General features: G+C 52.2%; 1 protein-coding gene across 4 annotated transcripts in view; it reads right to left on the bottom strand.

Annotated features, from left to right (window-relative positions):
- The window catches only part of OGDH (oxoglutarate dehydrogenase), a 25,612-nt gene extending 7,194 nt beyond the window's left edge, over nt 1-18,418 (bottom strand). Inside the window, exons 1-10 of one of the 4 annotated variants that reach the window (XM_030964154.1) lie at nt 18,292-18,418; nt 14,895-15,143; nt 10,300-10,485; nt 9,786-9,876; nt 6,101-6,145; nt 3,613-3,728; nt 2,348-2,502; nt 1,799-1,945; nt 1,255-1,345; nt 193-372 (exon numbers count right to left, since the gene is read on the bottom strand). In XM_030964154.1, the coding sequence (XP_030820014.1) occupies nt 193-372; nt 1,255-1,345; nt 1,799-1,945; nt 2,348-2,502; nt 3,613-3,728; nt 6,101-6,145; nt 9,786-9,876; nt 10,300-10,485; nt 14,895-15,116 (1,233 nt within the window). In that variant the 5' untranslated portion in view covers nt 15,117-15,143; nt 18,292-18,418. Of the gene's footprint in view, nt 1-192; nt 373-1,254; nt 1,346-1,798; nt 1,946-2,347; nt 2,503-3,612; nt 3,729-6,100; nt 6,146-9,564; nt 9,668-9,785; nt 9,877-10,299; nt 10,486-14,894; nt 15,144-17,481; nt 17,929-18,291 lie in introns of those variants that run through there. The other 3 variants (XM_030964155.1, XM_030964157.1, XM_030964156.1) reach the window with 3 other exon arrangements.

Raw genomic sequence — 18,418 nt, 5'->3', positions numbered from 1 at the left:
GGGTGGGCAAGCCCCTCCCAAAGTTACCTCCAGAAACAGAAGGGAAGGATGGGGAGCAAAGTTAGGTGACAGCAGGGGAAGTGGCACATCAAACAGAAAGCAGACAAGTTACTTCACTTTCCCACCAGCCTGTCTCCACCAAAATCCATCCAGCCTAGGCCAGGTCACTACACACATCTGAGCAGCACTCACCTTCTTCCCCTCCGTGTCCCCACAGTAAAACTGCTCTGCCTTAGTCTTGCCTTGAACAACAGGATCAGCTGCTTCCAAATGAGAAGGATTTGCCACCAAGGAAAGGGTGATGTTCCTGTCAGTGACACGGTTAATCCGCCGGTGGTACATTCCCAGGTGGTACTTCACGTCACCAGAGCCCTGGTGGAGGGGACAAGAGAGTCACCCCAGGGGCATGAGTGCCTTTTGGGGCATGGAAGGAGACAGAGAAGTGCTGACCTCAAGGCTGGAAGAGGGGGGCATTTTTTGGTGGTACTGCCACAATACAGCAGGCACTCACTGCAGGAGCTGAACTGGCACCCAGGAAAGCCTGTGCCAGGTGCCAAACCACTGCCAACTTCAGACATGCACCCAGCCCATCTAAACACAGCTGAAGGTGTGGGGGATGAAGCAAGTGTGGTGGGCTGGGCAAAGACCCTGAATAACAGGTAACGCTTGCCTGAGCTCTACCCACACTGCAGCAGCATGGCCATCCATGGCACCATTCCCAATATGCAGCCAGGTAGCCCATCAGGGCACCTCGAGGCCCCAGGCTGCTGCTTTCTCATCTTGAAATCCCACTGAGGGTCATGGCAGATCAAACCAGCCCAGCCCAACTTCCCAAAATCCAAATCATCCCAGCTTATGATGCAGAAGCTTTGGAGCATGAATTTATTGAAGTGACAGAGCTGCTTTTGGAGCTGCTTTAGAACCCCAGATGGGGACCAGGGGCACAAATAAACTTCTGCTCCTGGCCACCTCTCAGCAGCCACCCCAAGGCTGCTTCATGCCCTGGAGAGCTGCCAAGAGCCAAGTTTGTGCTGAAGACAATGGCACATGTCACCCCCAGGACAGGCAAGGACAGACCAGCACTGGCAGCTCTACAAAGGCTCCCATCACCCAGGTGTGCTTGCAACGTGGAAATCCGTGCAACACCGGTGCCACTGAGTGACACCAGAAGCAGTGGCACAATCCAGCCACAGCCCCTGGGGAGTGCTCAGGGGCAGGCAGCAGCAGCCTGCTGCAGGCAGGAGAGAAGCTCACCTCATCAGCAGCCTCCAGCTTGGAGTCAAACTGGCAGAAGATCTGCTCCAGCTCTTTTCTGATCACATTGGCAAGAACATTCAGGCGTCCCCTGCAAAAGCAAGGCCACTGCTGACAGCCATTGAGTGCTGATGGTGATCTACAACCCCCACAGCCACACACCACACTTCCTGTGATGGCTGTGGGGTCACCCAGATACAGGGACAAACCAGGAGGAGTCTGAAGATCCCTCAGCACAGGGATGGTTTGGCCAACACCACCACATCCTACATACTTGCTGAGATGCCCCAGAGTGGGTAGGTGCTGGAATTCCAGCATGATTCCAGCTCTGACCTCAAGCCACCAGCCCTCTCCAAATGAATTTACTAAGCTGGAAAGATCCTGATGAGCAGAGAGCAGCCAAGGCCTGACCTCTCCAGCTGAGGTTCATCACCAACCAAGATCAATTTGGTGATGGTAGAAACCAGTGTGCCCTCCAGTAGTAAACCCCAGCAGCATCCCCCCCACCCGCACCAAGCAGCACCATGGCTAGAGGCAAGGTTACCTGTGGGGCATTCCCATGATCACATAATCCACTCCCTTCTCACTTGACTTATCAATAATGGTCTTTAAGGCTGGGATCAGCACTTCGCATCCCTCCAGACCAAAACGCTTCTCTGAAGACCATTTCCGATGGAGGAACTCCTCAAACCTAGGAGGCAAAGGGAGGGAGGGATCACTGAGGGCAGAAACCAGGGAAGGGATAGGGACTGCACCAAGAGAGCCACAGCACTGGCTGATGCTCAAGGTGGTACCATGCAGCGCACAACAGTCACTTCAGTGTCTTCCCACAGAGTTGAGCTGGCCATTTCCCCCCACTCCAACACCATGCTGCACTTAATCCTTATTTTTAGACCGTTTCTTTCAGGATCATCCACATTTTCAGGCTGTCTGCCAGCACCTGAGCCTGCTAGACTGGCAGCTCAGTGGCATCAATCTGCTCATGAAGGTGACAGATGATGTCAAGATGTGACTCAGCTGGTGACTGCATCACTCTGGCTGGGAGCAAACCTCCTGGGAAAGACATGGAGAAGGTGAAGCCCCCCCAGGGTACCTGGTGGAGCGGACCAGCCTGGCCAGCAGCGTGCGCTTCTCTTCACTGGTGAACTGCATGATGCCTGGGGTCTCAAACTTCTGCCGGATCCACTGGCACTGCTCCAGGTCATTGATGAACATGAACTCCACGCCAATGTGCTGGCAGTATGCCATCTGCTCCAACAGGGAGGGAAATGAGGGGCCATCAGGCAGCAGCCAGGGCTTCAGTACCTCAAACCCCCAAAGGACTGGCACTTGCAGCCCCACTGGATCACAGGGCCAGGGGCTCTCCATTTCCCCCTTCACCGTTTCAGCTAAAGAGCCCTTCTGTGCCAGCAGAGACATTGACCCTCACGCCTGGCAGCTGGAGGGGGTCCTGGGGGAACCCAGCTGCCAGCCCTGCAATAGCCCCACTTCAGGAGCCTTGTTGGAGTTGTATTCCCAGGAAAAGGGATGTGGCAGGACATGTTCCAGGATGCTGCAGGCCAGCACATGACCCAGTATCAAGCTGTTTAATTCCCCTTCCTGCAAGGGCCCACAATCAGTCCCTCAAATCCTTTACATCCACCTCAGAGGAGAGATTTTCCCTCTCCATGGCATGACCTGTGAGCAGTTCAAAATCCCACATCACAGGGCAGGGGAGAATCAGAAGAAGCTCCTCCCACAATGAGGAGCCCATTCCTGCAGATGGGCTAAGATGTTGGCAGAGTTTTGCTTCTTCCAAGGTCAACTAGTCTCAGCAAAGACCATCTGAGCAGCCTGCAGGGTGCCTGAGAGCTGCTTGAGATCAGTCCAAGCACAGGAGGGGATGAAATTTGGCAGAAAAGGGGAACTGGCTGTATGAGCTGGAAGTCCCAGCCCCAGGGTCTCAAACCTGCACCAAGACCCTCTGAAGGACACCCATGCAGGTCAGCAACACTGCTGCAGTGCCTGAAGAGGGGATCACTGGCCTCCAGCCCACTCCTGTGCTCTGCAAGCACCAGCTGCTGCTTCAAACTGGAAAGCACAGCTGGAGAGGTTTCAAAAAAGGCAATATCCAGCTGCCTGGGGCTTGCTCCACCTTGGGCAAACCAAGTGCATTACTGCAATGCAGCAGAAAGCTGGAGACAATTAGAGCTGAGCAGGTTACTCGAGGTGACTCTTGTGAGTGGGCCGAGTGCTGAGTAGCAGTTCCCAAACTGAAAATCTTAAAATGTGCAGTCTGACCCAGGACTTTCCAAAGACAACTGCCCTGCCCCTGCCCCTGGCTGCACACAGATCTGGTGAGACCCCTGCCCTTCTCACCTCCAGCCGACGGATGATTTCCCGGAGTGGAAGAGCCGATTCCTTTCCACCGATGAAAGTGGTTGTGGGCAAGTGGAAAACTTTGTCGAGGTCAGATTCATCCAGACCATAAAAGCCTGCAGGATTTGTCATGGGTGGGAAAAGCAACAGAAAGAAGGAAGGAAGAGGGACGTGGATACCATCACACAGGGATCAGGTACGTTTGGGAGAAGTGGGGAAGGGACAAAAAAAAGCAGCATAAAAAAATAATAAACATGAAGGAGGTTTATATGGATAAAAACCAAGCCATAATTAAACAAAAAGACATTAAGCACCAAACAATGAGTTATTACGGAAGGCACCGCAGGAAATTAACCACAAAGCAATGTATATGCATGGAAATGGGCAATTAAAATCCAGGGTGAGTCGGGGAGTTTGGAGCCCCAAGAACACAAAAAACACACAACGAATTAAAACAAAGGGGAGAGAAAAGAAACAGGAATTGAGGAGTCACCGAACACACCAGAGGTGTCAGCATGTGGCAGGAATTAAAAAGGGAGAGTCAACGCAGAGAAGGAAACGGTTAAAACAGACACAACCAAATAGACAAAACCCCAAGGAGGGAGAGACAGAGAAGCAAGAAAGAGAAAAGGCAACAGAGCTCTGATGGACTCTCCTGAACAGCTCAGCCCAGGAGCAGGGTGGCCAGCAGCCACTCAGGGGTTCAGCTGCCCAGGTACCCTTTCACCCCAATCAACAGCTTTTTAATTAGAGCTTTTGCCCAGCTCTGCTCAGCAAACCTCCACCCTTTGGTGCTGGCAGATGACGATTTGGAGGCAGCTCCTACTCATGGTATGGGGTTGTGGGGAGCTGAGCTGGGCCTGGAGAGGGGCCAAACAGGCCTCAAGAACTGGAGGTTGGGATTTAGGGCTGCAGGCGAGTCCCGCTGTACCCCAAAGCCATCAGAGGTGCCTCTCTACCCACTGAAGCTCATGGTTGTCTCTGGGGAAACTGAGGCACAGAGGAGGAGGGACAGTGCTGACCTTGCTAAACCAATGCAGAAAGGCAGAAGCAGGTCCAGGAACTGGAGAGTCCCATGACCCTTCTGAAGCAGGAGCGTGGATGAAGGAGTCGGTCTACAGCCCTTTTTCAGGCTCCTGCTCATCCCTCCTGCACTCCCAACCAGGCCTGGTCCCAAGGTGTTTCGTAACCCCAGGGCAGGAGCTGCAGTAGACACACATACCACTTCTCCCAGCTTCCTCCAAACCAGCCCAGGACCCCAGATTTTAGAGAGGGAGCTTTTAGAGGACCTGTTCCTTTAGAGAGGGGATGGGGAACACCATCTAAGCATGGCAGAGCAGTGTAACCCACCTTCCTCGGGGGAATGGGAGGCAAAAACTGGCCCCTTCTGAGCTGGCCCCTTCCTTGAACTTCACATTAAAGGTCTATCCCTCCCTTGCTGTCTGGTCAGGAATGGACAGTGAGCTGTAGACAGCCAATCCCTGGAAGTGTTCAGTGCCAGGCTTGGAGCAACCTGGTCTAGGGGACTAGGCAGTATGAAAGGCCCCTTCCAGCCTAAGCCAGTCTGTGATTCCATGATGACAGGGCTGGTCATGGCTCATTCCTGTGCAGCCTTGAGGGGCAAGTCCAGAAACGTGGAACACATTCCTGGCTGCCTCTGCTGTTCATCCCCTCTGCTCCTGGGACACTGGAGTCCCAGGAGAGGGAATGAAGCCAGGCCCCAGCAGCTCTGCTCCAGAGTTATGCCTAGGAACACTGAACCAGACAAGAGTTGAGAGTTTGGCCCCATGTCTCTGGAGTTTCTCTTTGGTTCCCATTCAAACAGAAATCCCAGAGAGAGGCAGCAGGGAGCATCCCACACAAACTGCCTGTTGAAGGGTTCCAGGGAATCCTCAGTAATTTGCTGAAGCTTGCAGACGTGCAGCACAGGGCTTTGGCTTGTTCTGCTGTGATGCTTTGAAGACACTCTGGCACACTTTGGGGAGTATCAGATTTTACAAGGAGTTTTAGGACATCTAAGCATCTTTGCTTCTTCTTTGCTGCATCCTGACAGCTCTGACAACACTCGGTATTTATAGGCAGCAACACCATCAGATGGAGGAAGACAAGGGATGAGCTGCCAAATTTTCCCTGCGACAAAACCAGCAGAAGACAGCTTGGATTTTTAGGAGTCTTGAAACAATGAGGGAGATTGAGGCCTTGTAAAATAATTATTCATAACAAAACGTACTCTAGCAAGCCAGGCATGCAAACACAGTGGAGAAAAGGCCAGCAAGGCTCAAACTGAGAATTTATACTAGATAAAGTATCACTAACCACACACCTACATCAAGACTTTGAGCAGAAATTAAAAATAAAACATGCCACAAAATTCAGGAGCGGTGGGAGATGGGGGGGGGTCCACTTTACCAGCTCAGTTCATGCCCATAATAACCTATTCAAAGAGAGTCCTGCACTCCAGAGGGTTAAGGGCTCATTAATTGCATACCTCCTACTGTTAACACTCTCAGCCGCTCCTTGAACACTGCGAGGTCTGGGGAGGGGAGGGAGGGGGAATGCAGAAAGGGAGAAGACAGAGAGATGCAGTCAAAGTTAGTAAAAAAATCTGGAACGGTGAAAACTAGTCATGGAAAGCACAAGTCAAAAAAATACAGTATTTAAAATACAGGCAAAATCCATCAGAGGCAAAAGGGCAGGGATGGAGGATGACTATACACTAGGCAGAAAAGGAATCTTGGTGGGAAGTCTGATGAGAGGAGGGAGGAGCGGGAGGGGAAGGGGGCATCAGACACTGGGGAGCAGTTGAGCTGCATGGTTTGAGATCTCCTCTTGCACCTTGATGGAAGAGATGGTGGCCTGGCATCTTCATTTGCCACGACTGAAAGCATCCTGCCAAGCTGCATCACAGGGAGTGGGACCCTCTGCAGAAGCTGGGAGCTGCCTCCCACCAACACCTGCTCCAGAGGGTTTGCTCTGCTCGTGCTACTGGGAGGATTTCAAGGTCAATCCACGGAGTTAAGGATGCTGCCTTTGCACAGAGGAGGAGGACTGGGGTGTTGGCAAGCAGGCAGTTCATAAGGAAGACAGCGAAGATGGCAGCACAGCAGGCATGCACAGCCGCCTCTCTGGAGCATGCTTGGTGCAGGCAGGAGTGCCAGCACGCTGCAACAGTGGGCAAACATGCAGCACCAGAGCTGCCTGCCCAGCTAGGTTAGGTGATCCAAGTGCCTCAATCTCACCTAGGTTACAAAAAGGCCTTGGAAACACTTGTCATTTGGGTCAGCAGGGAAAATCAGACACTTCCCCAAAATGGGGAAAAGGAAGGTGGAAGCACCTCAAGCCCAGGTCCCTGCAGGGGCTCACCTGGCTCTTCCTGAGCTGGAGGAGGATTTCCATCAATTCCCCTTGGCATGAGGCAGAGGCAGCTGCCTTCCACGGGGAGAAGACAGACAGACAGACACTTAGACACACACAGCCTTCCATACACCATCCGGATTTCAGTGTGCTTCTTTCTTTCTATTTTCAGGGTCATACTGAGTTCCTGTAGTCATCCTGTCCTTGTTTTACACACTTACCATGCCAGACCAGCTGCAGTGGAAGACCAGGATGAGATTACTTGGGTTTTTTTTTTAAATAGAAAAGACAAGAGAAAGGGGAATTGGGTGGCTCCAGCCCCACCACTCCTCGGACTGAGTAGCCCTGGGCAGGTTTTCTCCCTCTGACATTTTCCCCAAAGATCACACTGCTTAATCCAAAGAGAGTTTCCAAACCAGAGCCAAACCAATTGCTAAACAAAAGGCAGTTGAGAAGAAGGATCAATTTCTGAGATTAACCATCCAACTCATTTGAATCACAGCACTGCTACTTAAACTGTTGGCAACTGTGATCACACCACAAAAGCTGACCTTTAAAGGACTCTGCTGTTCAGAAAGAAGAAACAAGATTGTTTCCAAGTTTCAAAACCAAACCACTCCTGTTATTAACCACCCTGTCAAGTGCTATACATTCCTTCAAAGCAAAAAGACAGCAGGATCTGCTTAGAAATTGGCTTTTTCTGCCACAAGCAGGCAACACCCAACCTTAGGCCCAGCTGGAGTTCTGTCTTCTGCACCACCACAGCTCCTTCCCCACTTCCTGAACGCTATTTGCAAGCTAAATTCATTCCGTTACAGCTAGGATTGACTAGATGAGGTTTTCCAAGACAAGAATACCAAGGGAAAATCTACTCAGTATAAATAATACTTATAGCAAGTTAAACAAAGTCTTTTGCTAAGACCTAGCCACCTGAGTATGGGGTTCTACCATGAGACACAACCCCAGCATGAGCTGGCAGCTGCCACCATTATATCTTGTTCCCAGGACTCATTATTTTCTATGAATTCATGGATTCCGGGGAAGCAAATCAACACCACTAGCCACTCTTCCTTTGTGGCTTTCATTTTAATATGAAAGCCACAAAGGAACAGAGATTAAGCTTAAGGGCTTGCTCATACACAAGAGATCCCATGCTGAGGTTCCTTCCAGCCAATGCCTATGAACTATCTACACCTGAATGCTTGACACCACAGTGAGCCACACTGGGACATACTGCTTGGCTTGTGGCAACTCACCCTGGAGAAGCAGGAAAAATGGAGCCTGGACTGCTTCCCTCAGATGTTGTTACAGCTGTACACTGTAACAACTGAGTTACACAGCCATGGTGAGTGGCTTTAAGTTCACCTAAAAAGTCTTCCTGCTTTCCTCACAATGGTAACTATGAGCACATGTGTCTTCTCCCACAGCTGGGTTCACAGCAATCATCTCCCCACCTCTTGCCATCAAAATGGCAAGAGGCACAGGATACACTCCCAGCTGGAGCTGGATGGCTCCTGAGGTTCATCCAAGGGTTGGTCTTCCAGAGAAGCATGTCAGACTCCAGACTATGGGATGAAGTAGCTTCCTCATCATCCAGGGGAACTGGTCCAACCAAAACCTACTCCCTTCCCTACTGCTCCTGGTATATGTAATCCTGTCCGAAGGTCCAGCAGGTCCAGGGCTGGTGTCCCTGTGCTGGCAGATGAATAAGGAATCAAGGAGGTTTACATGCACCGTGCATTCTGATTGGCTGTGTCCATTGGCAAGGTTAGTAATCATCACTGCTGCTCTACTCTACGTTAGGAGCATGAGCATGCCTCTGGAGCACTTGGAGTGCCAGGGAAGCACCTGGGAAACACCAGTGAGGTGACAAGAGTTCAGCAACCTCATCCTGGCTAGGAGAATGGTAGCAAACTACAGAAATCGGCTCTAAAGCACATGGAGAGGTGCTGGTTTTAAGCACTTTCAGATCAGGATTTCAAGTCCTGGGAACCACACACACTTCTGTACAACACTCATGCAGCTCTCACTCAAACGCATTGGAATTTTCACCTCTCTACTTGGACAGGAATGCATCCCAAAGCTTCCTTGTTATGATCACCAGTAGGGACTCATAGCTCCGTCTTGGACGAAGGACAATTAAAGGATTTACAGATGCTGGGGCAAGCTGGAAGTTCAGGAGGGCAGCCTCAGCCCTGCAGAGATGAACCCAGAATATTCATCCCCAGCTCTGAGGGTCCCCAAGGGCAGCAAGAGAAGCTGAGAGAACAGACCTCCAGCTCTCACCAACAAAAAACCTCTCTGCTTTGCATTTCTAGAAGATGAAATTGCTTCCAGCCCTTCTAGGTTTTTGCTTCTGAGTGAGCAAGATCAGTGATAACACTGATTGGTACTGGTTGAAGAAACATGAGCTGAGTGCTGGAGTGACAGCCGGAGGGTGGCAGGACTGCACTGCTGCTGCTACCGGCAACCACAATTTTAGAGTGATCATTACTAAGGAAACTTCAGACCCCTGGCCTGTGAAGCAATCTACCTACGAAGCTGTGAAAGAGAGGGGAGCTCAAGCAATGCAGCACCAACTGCTCTCAAAGCCCTCACCCAGTTTGTCTGTGGATGTGATAATATCGGCTGGAAGGGAGGAGTCCAGATCTGCATCCAAGATGCCCAGTGGATCGAGTTGTGCTACATGATGCCCTCGAATCTATGAAATGCATCAGGAATGGAAAGGAGAACAGGAACCAAGAGGGAGAGAAAAACAAAAGAGGGGAGGGGTAAAAAAGTTAAATTACATTAGAATTAATTTGCAGAGTAATTCTCACCGACGTTTGGAGAAACAGTTACTGGCGCATCATCAAAATTTACACAACTAATGCCGAGAGGATCAAGCTTTGCAATGTGGTGACCCCTGACCTGGAAGCAACAACACAGATTAGTCATTAAAACAAGTTAACTGAAGAGACATTCCTTTCCTCGGAAGTTCTGTCAGCAACAGGGGGAAGCAGGATGGGTGCTCCACGCCACTGCTAAGCATGGCAGGAGCCCATGACATTGGGGCAACATTCCAGACAGCAGCAAACCACCCAGTGTGGAGACAACCTCCCCCTCCCTGCCACCCTGTTTGGATGACAATAGCTTTAATCTTCCTATTGTCCAGTAAAGCATCAGCTGAGCTTCTGCCCCAACAGATCAGCTGCTCCTGTGAGGCAGCCCAGCTCCTATCCTGCGTGCTCTCCATGCAAACATGTGCATCATTCGCACTAACTCTAGCCCACCTCAGCCCCTGCAAGCCCCTCTGCAAAGGACGTGACCCTCCTCGGCACAAAGTCCCCTTACCTGATATGCCCTGATGAGAGATTGCACTGCAAGATGGTCCTCCACCAGTTTATCCACGTTAGGCTGTGCCTGAACCAGGGACTGGGCTTGGGACAGGGTGGAGAGGCTGGTCAGCGGAGGGGGGCTTTGGTAAGCAGTGCCTGGAGCAGCTCCAGCATTGGCGTTGCGAAAAAAGATGTCCCATGACTAGGAAAAAGGAAAGAAGAGAGATGACCAGGGTCTTCACTTGCAGTCCAAACACCTCCTCCAGTCAAGGTGACAGAGGTCTCCACTTTACTGCCAAAGCAGGGGACAGAACTGCCTCCTCCCCTGTACCTCATCTCCATGCAGCTGCTGCTGAAAGCACCCACCTGCCTTGAACAAAAGAGCAATAAAGCTCTCCCACTATTCCAGCTGCATCACTATCCCACTTCCCATCCATCTGGATTGTTTCTTTAGGCATGAGGCCAACACCAGAGCCACCCCTCCCTTGGCAATGGCACCAGGACAGGACAGGGTGACACCCCATCCCTTGGCTCTGCTCTTGGAACCACTGCTCTGAGCAACAAGCCCCAGCCTGGACTCCCAGCCCATTTCCTTCTCCTCAGGGGAGACCACTGCTCTCTAAATACCCCAGTATTTTCCGGAAAATATTTCTGCCCTGTAATCAAATACACCTCTTCCTCTTTCCATGATCTGAATGGCCAGAGACCTAAATCCCAGCATAAGCTGTCTTGTTCAGCCCTCAACCAGCAATGTTTTTATTTTTCTATCTCTTCTTCAATTTTCCCCCATCCTTTTGGTGACACCAATGACAGCACTACAGAGGTACTCCCATACCAGCTCTCTCATGCCCAGAACAAGGCAGCTGCCTCCTCTGCTCCTGCTCCCTTTGCAGATGGGCATTTCTAGGTGTTAAGAAAACAAATCAAAACACTGGGGAAAAAGCCCTGGACAGACTTGGTGTACTGTCATACTTTTCCAGCGCTGTCTGAAAAGTCTGGAAGTATCCCAGGCCAAACTCAAGTTAACCAGTCTCCTTGTAGAAGCACCAACAGATTTGGGGAAGGAGAGAGCCCGGCCAAACAAAGTCCAATGCACATCCTCCCATCAGGTGTGTGCCTCATCTCATGTGCCACCAAATGATGGCAAAGGATGAGGGCACAGCAGAACAGCAGCTGTGTGCCAGCACAGACCCAGGAAGCTACTACAGCAAACAAATCCTGTGGGATTTCCATGCTGGCTTCAGCCCAAGGGTCTCTCCACCGACTGGGAGCTTGGCATCCTGCACCTTGGAGAGCACCAAATACAGCCTTGGCAATCAGAGATGCACGAAGCCCATCTATCCCTAGAGAGTTTAAATCAAGCAGAAAAGTGCCCTCAAAGCAGGGGTTGTTTGGGGCAGAAAACAGTTTTTGTCCCCTGGAAGCAGGGTGGAAAGGACTGAAAATCTGCCCTTTGCTGGAATCACTCCAGCTCTGCTGCTCCCCCCGGAGCTCCTCCAGTTGCAGCACCCATCACATTGGTATTTCCAGTCCCAATTTACCCAAACACGCCATTGTCCCATCATATGACTGCACAAGGTGAATAAACTGAGAGACAGGTCATGCTATTTGTTCCTTCCACAGGCTCACAGAGCTCCTGAGTGCCCCCAAAGCCATCAGCTCCTGCAAACGGAGGGACAAGCACCCAGGGATGGGCTCTGTGCCCTTGGGATGGAGAGGAACCTGGCTGGAGGCTTTGCTCCACAGTTTAAGGTTGGTTCATGTACTGGCAAATAAAGACAGGCAAGAGAAAAGGAGCACCTGACAACCTGAGAGGGGGGTGATGGGAACAGGGATGGAGCCAGGGGTGTCGCCTTTATAACCTTCTCCCTTCTGCCATTCATTTCTCTTGGAGTTGCAATTAGCTTCTGTTTTGGAAGAAAAAGTCCACTTTAAACTCTGCAAACAAGGTGTGGCACTTACACTGAGTGCTTTATTGCTCCACTGAATGATGTCTGGATGGCACAGGGCAGGCTAGGGCTGTGATAAGGGCCATAAAGACATCAGCTTTCAACCTGCTGATGTGGTTGTGAATTCAAGAGAATCCAAGGGCTAACCCATGGGTTTCTCAGGAGCACAGAGGTGCCTCTGGAGCTCCCATCTCCCATGGGAGAGGCTGCCCCATCAGAGTTATCCTGCTTTATCATGGGAAGGAGAACTTTAAACGTAATCCAGCACTTGCCAAAGGTAACAGCAGTAATAAACTCATGGGGTTATTGTCCTTTGACTTTTCTGTGCCCATGGCAGCTCTGTAAGTGCTCCACTCACTTTTATACCCTCTATAGATGCATATAGGATATAAGATACATAGATATATATTTTGGGTACAAGAGAGCCAGATTCAGGGCATTTTTAAATAGTCCCACACCTGCAACACAAAGCATTAGCCTGGGCTGGCTTTCCCAGTGCTCCTCCATGCACTGGCAAAGTGGGATTGGTGAACCACCTGCCTGCCACACACCAGGACAGTTCAGGCTTTAGACGGATCTTGAGCTCAGTTCTGTGAGTGGAGGTCAGGGCAGGCTCATCTATTGAGAACAATCCCAAACCAGCTCACCAAGCCAAACCAGCACCTTCTACCAAATGCAGCTTCTGAAGAAGGGTGTGGGCTCATACTGTCATGTCCCAGTTTCTCAGCTTGGAGCTCAGGCATGCAGAGCGAGGGAAGAGGGGTGACATTTCCCATCCACTGCAGGCACTAAGGGACACACTGCTTCCACCTCCAGCTCAGGCTCCAGAAGCATCAACCTTGCTTGGCATGGTCTGCAGGTCTGGAAGCACCTCCTGCTCCAGCAGGGAGAAAATGATGAACATCAGAAATTAAGGGTGCAGGAGGAGGAGGAGTAGCCTGAACCAAATTCAAGGCAAATTTAATCTTTGCTGAGAGCAGGCTGTCAAGTAGCAAGCAATGGGCTCATGCTATGCACATTGCTGTGTCCTTTATCAACCCAGACAAGCACTTTCAGTTTTCTGAGGGTGATGGGGTCATCAAACCTTTTTCTATTTAAAATCCCAAACATTGGCAAGTTAAAGAGTCTGTGTTAAGGGCTGTTTCATGTACAGATCCATGGGGAGAGCTGTGTCCCTGTCACCCAGTTCAACCCAAACTCCAGGGCTGCTGCTTAGGGAGGCTGAACCTACCTGAGATGTATGCAGGTAGCACTCACCTGCAGCCACAGCTGTTTGGCCACCTTCCCTGAAGCACCCATGATGTTGCTTAGGGGATCTGGAGACAGTGTGGGCTGTACCAAGCACCCAAGGTGGCCAAATGGAGGCAGGAGGATGGTGTCCCCACTTTTAAGGGGATGCAGTCCCAGGAGCAAGCAGCACGGACTGACCCTATGGCAGCCCACTGGCACCCATCCATCATGCTTTCACCTCGTCTTTCTCCCACTCTTCTCTAATTTTTATTATTTTACTGTTATTATTATCCAGCTCTGCTCATTGGGCTTGAAAACTGGAGCTCAGCTAAAGGATCCCATGCAGAAAATGCCCTAGAATAACCTACGTTTTATCTTCCCTATTTTAAGCAAGAACTAAAGCTTGTTCTGCAGTTAAAACCCCTGGTATGTACATGGAGGAAGTGAATTCAGTGTGCTCAGCTGGGACCATTGCACCAGCAGGAAGCCTCAGAGGTTTTTGGTGACAACAGCAAAGACACTCCAGCTCTTCCCAGCTGAACGTGCCCCTCCTCCCTGGTGGGACACAGCACAGCAAGGAGCAGCTGGTCTCTGTGCTACACAGGGATAGAAAAACCTCAGCCAGGCCCCGTGACAGCCTGACTCCTTCCAAGAGCTCCAGCCTAGGATCTGACCCTCCATCTGGCAGAACAGAGGCCAATGCTTATCAAGGACAGGAGTGGCACTTTCCTCCCCTGGGCAGGGCACACAGGCTGATGGCCTGCAAGCCAACATGACCAGAGACAGCTGCAAGCCCAGCCTGAGCACAGCAGCTCAGCATCAGGGGACCCATGAAGAAGTGCAGAGAGGACAGAGGAGTGCAGAGAGGAGCTGGGAAGGAATCTTGGTAAACAGGTCACTGGAACAAGGTGGAGTCCACACAAAGAGACAAGGCCAGAATGGGGCCAAGTCTCTAGATCAGCAATCTGGCTTTACACACAAGCTCAAAGCCGAGCTTATCTATGTCTGCCTCAACACAGAATACCACCCATGCCTGAGACAAAAAGTAAACCAGTCACGATGTGGAGAATACCCTCCTTGCCCCTTTTCCCCATCCTCCAGTCCAGAACCAATCCTCTTGATGAGCCACCAGAGATGGAAAAAATACAGCAAGTGGATTCCCAGAAGCCATTCCTTGTATCCGCTTGTGATCCAGGATGCTGCCCATGTCCCAAGCCCACGGTGTTTCCTCTTGAACAGAAAAAGCTCCTCTTGATTCTTGCTCCAGGAATCACTGCTGTTTCTTTTGGGCAAAGTGAAGCAGAAGGACCATCCACAAACATCCAGGCCCTACTGATGAATTCACTCCTCCTCAAGAGGTGGCACTTACCTGCACCCAGTGTTCAGACACACAGAGAAGTGAAGGTGACGTCCTGGCAAGGTTGATCCTTACCTTATGTACACTTTTGGGATTTTCCAGCCAAGCATAATACATTTCCTCCACATAGTTTGAACTAGTCCCACTCAGAAATGGCTCGGCAGCCACGGGTGCACTGTAGCACCTGAGCTGTTGGAACGTCCTGGGTGCTGCCGGTCTGTGTTGGGAAATTGTCTTTACAGTCTGTGAGGCCGTCAACGGCCTCAGTTTTGCTGCACAAGTCCTTAAGTTAAGCATTTTTGTCCTGTTGCCTTACACAAGCTCCTGTTGAGGGAGAACAGAAAAGTGGGTTATTAATTACTGCACGAGAGCACTGAATAGAGACCACCCCCTCCCCAGCATGGAGAACCGAGCTTAGGATCAGTTTTTAATTTGCATTAATCCATCCACCCTGTCCCACAGCCAGGTCCCTGATGGCTTGGAAATGCAGTTTTCGCTCAGTACTCTCGGCAAGGCCAGGTCTGCCTCTCCTATCCCTGGCAACATGGCATCATCACCTCCCCTGTCACGACAGTGCAATGCAAATCTGCTAGGTGGGTACCCAACACCAGCCTCAAATGAGCCACTATACACCAAAGCCACCCACATCTCTTGATTTCAGCTTCTTCCATCACTCTCCTTCCCAGGTTGGTCTGGGCTTCCACTTCTATGACCACTCTGCTTGGCTGAGGTTTTCTTCTTAGTTTGCTGTGATGTGCACCAGAGTAAAGCTGGTAAGAAACTGTCTACAGGGAAAATTGCTTGCAAAGTAGGGGTACAGTAGTGCAAAGCACTTGAGAACTGGGCTCCAAGAAAGACTGCTGCTCCTCAAAAGCCCAGACCCAAGAATATGGAAAGGTGAAAGACCCAGAGAGGGGCTCTCCCCTGCTCAGAGAACCCAGAAAAGTAACCCAAAGCTGGTGTGAGACTTTGGAGAGGTCCCACCTTGCAGCTTTCCAGAGGGCATGTACTGGGAGGCCTGGGGCCAGCCAGGGGGTTTTACACACATCCAACCAACCACAGCAGCCCAAGGAAAGCACTGGAAATCATCCTGAAGGAAGTGCGGGCACTTGGAGCAACTCTTCTTGGAGCTGCCCTTTCCACCCAGCTCCTCCTGCAAGAGGCAGGACCCAAGGCTAGAGGTGACCCAGCTGGCTGGTTTCCATATCACAGACCAGTCTAACGAGCAGCAGCCCAATGGCAAAGCAGTTACCACGGCTCACCAGATTAAAATGAAATTTCACAAGGGACTAGAGAAAACAACACGCCTTCACGGCCAGCGGTTGGCTAGCCAGCCATCCAGCTGAATCTAGTTCAGACACGGATCTCTCCTCTGTAGTGACCAACAACAGGACCTGAGGGCTGCATCAGGGGAGGTTTAGGTCAGATGTTAGAAAAAGGCTCTTCACTCAGAGGATGTTTGGACACTGGAACAGCCCCCCCAGAGGAGTGATCAAAGCCTGAGAGTTCAAGAAGCACTTAGGCTGTGCTCTCAGACACAGGATGTGACTCTTGGGATGGTCCTGTGCAGGGCCAGGAGTTGGACTTGGTGATCCTTGTAGGTCCCTTCCAACTGAGCATATTCAGTGATTCTGTAGCTCTGGCTGCCCAGCATGGCAGGGGCTACACTCCCCATTGCAAACTATAAGGTTTTGGTTCAAAGAGTCACTTGTCATTTCCATCCTGCCCACAATAACACCTGGCAAGAAAGGCCAGCAGGTGCAGGACCACAGGTGCCACAGCACTGGGGATTCTCCCAGTTCACCCTCATCGGATCTACACAGCAAAACACACACTGTTATTTTTCTGAAAGGCTAAGAAAGTCAGGGATGTTCAGCCTAGAGAAAAGAAGGCTCCAGGGAGTCCTTAGAGACCCCCACAGTCCCTAAAGGGGCTCCAAGAGAGCTGAGGAGGGACAAGAGCCTGGAATGACAGGACAAGGGGGAATGCCTTCCCACTGCCAGAGAGCAGGGTTAGATGGGATATTGGGAGGAAATTATTCCCTGTGAGGGTGGTGAGACCCTGGTACAGGTTGCCCTGGATCCCTGGAAGTGTCCAAGGCCAGAGTGGATGGGGTTTGGAACAACCTGGGGTAGTGAAAAGTGTCCCTGCTTATCGAGGGGAGGGGGTGGAACTGGATGATCTCTAAGATCATTTCCCACTCAAAGCATTCCATGATATTTCAGAGAGCCAACTGAATCCGGTGCCAGAGCACAGGCATGCATATGGCAGGGAAAAAGCTTTAGAACATAAGTAGCATCATCATCATCTCCAGTTTCATATCCAGTTTTGGTGCTGTCACTCAGCAGCATCCCATGACCTCTCTGGAAAACAGTGAGGTTAATGCCAGAGTTTGACCCAAAGCGAGCAGAACTAGCTGCTCTCTGAAGATCTCTTGCAGGAAAGGTTAGCTAGAAGCCTGGACAGAGACATGCAAGCTTGGAGCTGGGATGACTGCAAGTTGGATCAAAGTAGAGAACCACAAGGAAGGACGTAGGAAACCAAGTCTGAGATAAGGGATATCAGAGTCACACAGGAATGCAAAGGTCACACTGGGAGTGACGCCAGAGGAGCGTGCAGAGGGGCAGCCAGCCACAGCCCAAACCTCACCAAAAGGTCATACCTCAGGAATGCCCACAACAGATGACGGTTGGAGCGCGCCAATAAGCAGATTAAAGTGCTAAATGTGACCCACCCGCAGCCGGGATGGGGACGGCAGCCCAGATGGCAGGTGCTTGGTAAGGACTGCGACTTAGGAATACTTTCTAGGTTAAAAAGGGCACAAATTCCACCTTCCAGGAAGCAGCGGGGCCAGCGCCACCGGCTGCAGACACAGCTGATCCAGCACCGGGTACCTTCGGGCCCGCGGCAGGCGAGGGCCTCAGAGCGGGCGGGGGCCGGGGCAGACCCTCCGTGTCCGCTGCAAGGCCGACCCCGGCCCAGCAGAGCCCTCCAGAGATGTCGGGAGGCGCCGCGGGCTCGGGCGGCATTCCCGGAGCGGGCGGACGGACCGGAGCGGCCTCGCGGAGAGCCCGGGCGCCGTGAGGCGCCGTGAGGTGCGCGGGAAGGGGCAGCGGGACCCCCGCCCCGCCCCCGACAGAGCGCCAGGCCCGCCCCCGCCCGCGCCTCCCAATCAGCGCCCGCCGCCGCCGCCCGGGCCCCGCGTCCCTCGCTGTCTATAGGCCCGAAGAGAACAGCCGAGCCCTCCCATTGGCCGCACGGCTGCCCGTCTCGCCGCAGTCCCGCCCCCCTCGCTCCCTCCTCCCAGGCGCCCGGGCGGCGCCAAGGACACCGGGGCGCGACCGCGGGCTACCGGCCCAGCGCGGCCCCCGGCGCGACCCCCGCCCCGCTACGGCCCCGGCTCCGGCCTCGGCCCCGGCCCTCCCGCCCGGCTAGGTCCGGTCCCACCGTCCGGCCCTGCCGCGGAACTCACCGGCGTGTCCGTACGCCCCGCTCGTGGTCCCGGCTCTGACAGCGGCCCCGACCGCCGCTCCCCGCCTCTCCCGTGCGTCACCACGTCGCGTCACCGCGCCCCGTCTGCCACGCCCTCCGATCCCGGC

Source organism: Camarhynchus parvulus, chromosome 22, assembly GCF_901933205.1.
Source record: "Camarhynchus parvulus chromosome 22, STF_HiC, whole genome shotgun sequence".
NCBI lineage: Eukaryota > Metazoa > Chordata > Aves > Passeriformes > Thraupidae > Camarhynchus > Camarhynchus parvulus.
Note: the sequence above shows the minus strand (reverse complement) of the source record. Positions and strands in the feature narration are given on the sequence as shown.